The 2,799-nt window shown below is 60.0% G+C and overlaps 1 protein-coding gene across 1 annotated transcript in view; it reads right to left on the bottom strand.

Annotated features, from left to right (window-relative positions):
- Nucleotides 1-15: 15 nt before the first annotated feature.
- CLCN7 (chloride channel, voltage-sensitive 7) overlaps nucleotides 16-2,799 on the bottom strand; it is a 36,984-nt gene continuing 34,200 nt past the window's right edge. The window contains exons 23-25 of the mRNA XM_015409906.1: nucleotides 2,437-2,613; nucleotides 2,170-2,250; nucleotides 16-1,089 (exon numbers count right to left, since the gene is read on the bottom strand). Of these exons, the coding sequence (XP_015265392.1) occupies nucleotides 1,003-1,089; nucleotides 2,170-2,250; nucleotides 2,437-2,613 (345 nt within the window). The 3' untranslated portion in view covers nucleotides 16-1,002. The remainder of the gene's footprint in view (nucleotides 1,090-2,169; nucleotides 2,251-2,436; nucleotides 2,614-2,799) is intronic.

The following is a 2,799-nucleotide window of genomic DNA, read 5'->3' as shown; positions in this document are numbered from 1 at the left end:
CCCCCCCCGGCGCCCACCCCCACCACCAAGGCCTCCTTTGCCCTGTGAGAAGCTCCCACTGGAACCTCCACAGCCCAAAGAGCAGCCGGTTCAGGAACATTCACGGGGGAAGGCAGAGACGGGACAGGGGACCCTCCCTCCCCGCAAGCAGGCAGCACCCGCTCCAAGGGCAGAGGGAGGCCGCAGTGACTCACTGCCCATTTGCAGACAAGGAGTCCAAGCACTTAATGCGACACCCCCCCCCCAGGTATTCAGCCAGCAATTACACGCCACCAGGGCAGCAGCGGGTTTTTCTCTCCGATCAGCTCCAGGCGAGCTAGGAAAAGTGAGGAGATTTTGAGGGAAGGGGGGGGCTCTTTGCAAAGGAGGCACGGAGAAAGGCCAGGCCTCAGGCGGCGGCTGGGATAGACCCCCCCCCCCTGCGTGCCTGATCTACTCAAGTGTGCGGCTTTGGGGTAAAGAGAGGAAGGGCAGGCAGGTGTGTGTGTATTTTGACAACAGTTGCCAAACGGGGTCAAGTCCATCCTGAAACGCGACCACGAGAAGGGAGCCCCGGCATCGCAGGAAATCCCAGCCTGGATTCTCCGGGCCGGCTCTGTTCGGGTCCAGTCCCAGGCCTCAGAAGGGCGGGGGGAAGGAAGGAAGGCACCATTGGTGGGAGCTGGGGAAGAGGAGCGTCTGCTCAGAACCGGGTCGCAACGGAAAGGGCGCAGTGAGGGAAGTGTGGAAAGTGCTCCCCCGAATGCCAGCGCAGTTCCGCCGCGAAGCCGACCACCGACTTGATCCCGTATGAAGAGCGTGAAAGGAGGGGAGGGGGGGAGGCAGCCCGGAAGGCAGGTGGTAGAGCCCAGGGAGCGTGGGGCGGGCCAGCCAAGGACATGTTGTGAGGAGACGCCAGAGGCAGGGCACTGGGTCAGCCCCACGGCGGCCTCTCGTGAGCGGCAGGGCTGGGCCGTAGAGGGACCGCGATGCACAGCGAAGCCTTCGGTGCCAGGGTGCTGCTCATGTCTGGGCCAGTGACAGCTCCTCCAAGCCCTCCTTCCCCAGCCGGTACCGGGCCAAATCCTTCCTGGTGACGAGTCCGACCACCTGCAAGGAGGGAGGGAAGCACACGGTAAGAGGTGGCCCAAATGGACCTCAGGGGACGACCGCTTTTACTCCCAGGATACTCGGGGTGGGCAGAAGGAAGACCACATCTGCCAAGGCCCGAGAGGAGAACTCTCTCCAAGAGGAGACTTTCGTTTCTGCCGTGTCTTCAGTGTTATCTGTGTAACTGAAGCTTTCGACCTTGAGTGCCTGATGCCGTCTTTCTCCTGGGAACTACAGCCCGTTACTTCGGCAGGCTTTTACCTGGTCTCTGGCCCTGAGCCTTTGAATAATGTCTATCAGCTTGCTACATACACACTTTATGCCAGTTCTAACACGAGGTGGTTAAGACATTTGCATACTATCAATGTCTCAATAAACCGTCCTTCTTTGAATGAAAGCCGTTGGGAACTGGTTGCTGCAGGAGTCAGACGACGAGCTCCCAGGACAGACTGAGGGGGCAGAATCCGGTGTTAAAACACAAGGGGGACCCCTCATCATTTAAAGGAAATAAGTTTACATTGGGGTGCCCCTTAACTGGGACCCCAGAGCAGCTTAGCACACTGTTCCACCCCCACCCCCACCCTGCCATGGAAGCGCACTGGATGACCGTGGGCCAGTCACATTCTCTCGGCCTAACCTACCTCGCAGGGTGGTGGTTGTGAGAAAGGGGAGGAAAGGAGAACAAAATAAACAGCTTTGAGTCCCACATTGACAAAAAAAAGAGAGAGAGGCAGGGTATAAACCAAGAAAATCATATAAACCGATTGCAGAGCCCTTCTTGGGGTGAGAGGAGGAGGAGGAAGAAGGAGGAAGAGGAGGAGATTGGATTTATACCCCATGGCCCTTCACTACACAAAGGAGTCTCAGAGCGGCTTACAACCTTCTTTCCCTTCCCCTCCCCACAACAGACACCCTGTAAGGTCGGCGGGGCTGAGAGAGCGCTTTTGAGAACAAGAGGGAAAAGCTCTGAAAGAACTTGTGAACGACCCAAGGTCGCAGCTGCATGTGGAGGAAGATGCGGGGAACCACTCCGCACTCCTAATCCTCTCCCCCGCAACCCTCCCCACCACCTTCACTCACCTGGTTATGATTGTCGACCACCACCAGGTGGCGCAGGCCCAAGGCCCGGAAGAGCTTGAAGACTCGCGGGAGGGAGGCCTCCTGTGGACACAGAAGAGAGGCTGCGTCCGGTGGAGAAAGGGGGCTCCCCTCCCAGCCAAGACAGGGGCGCCCCTCCCAGCCAAGACAGGCCCGCCCCCCCAGGGGATGCCACCACAGGATCCCCCACCCCTTCCCACTACACCCCCTCTTCCCAGACGTGCCCCGGCCCGGCGTGGGTGGGCCCACCTGTGGCACCGTGTAGGGTGAGGGGTTCATGAATTCGGTCAGGTCCATCATGCACTCGCGCTCGTCCTGAGACACGTGGATGGACTGGATGGGGGGGAAGCGGGGGTAGGCGTCCCGGAAGTCCTTCAGCTTCAAGCGGCGGTGCACCAGGGAGAGGCTGGTGCGCTCCACGAAGACCTGCGGGGCGGAAGGGGGAAGGGGTGGCCCGGGGCGGGTGGCGCGCAGAGGATAAACCTCCACCCCACCCCTGGCAAGCTTCAAATCCCTCCCCCCCCGGGGAAGAAAGGCTGGGAACCCTGCAGTAATCACAGAGCAATGGGCCCAGAGAAGTCAGCTTGGAGAGGGTTGCCAACTGATCGGAAG

The sequence above is a fragment of the Gekko japonicus genome, unplaced genomic scaffold, assembly GCF_001447785.1.
Source record: "Gekko japonicus isolate JY-2015 unplaced genomic scaffold, Gekko_japonicus_V1.1 scaffold78, whole genome shotgun sequence".
Lineage (NCBI taxonomy): Eukaryota > Metazoa > Chordata > Lepidosauria > Squamata > Gekkonidae > Gekko > Gekko japonicus.
The sequence above is the reverse complement of the archived record's forward strand: the minus strand, read 5'-3'. Positions and strand labels throughout refer to the sequence as shown.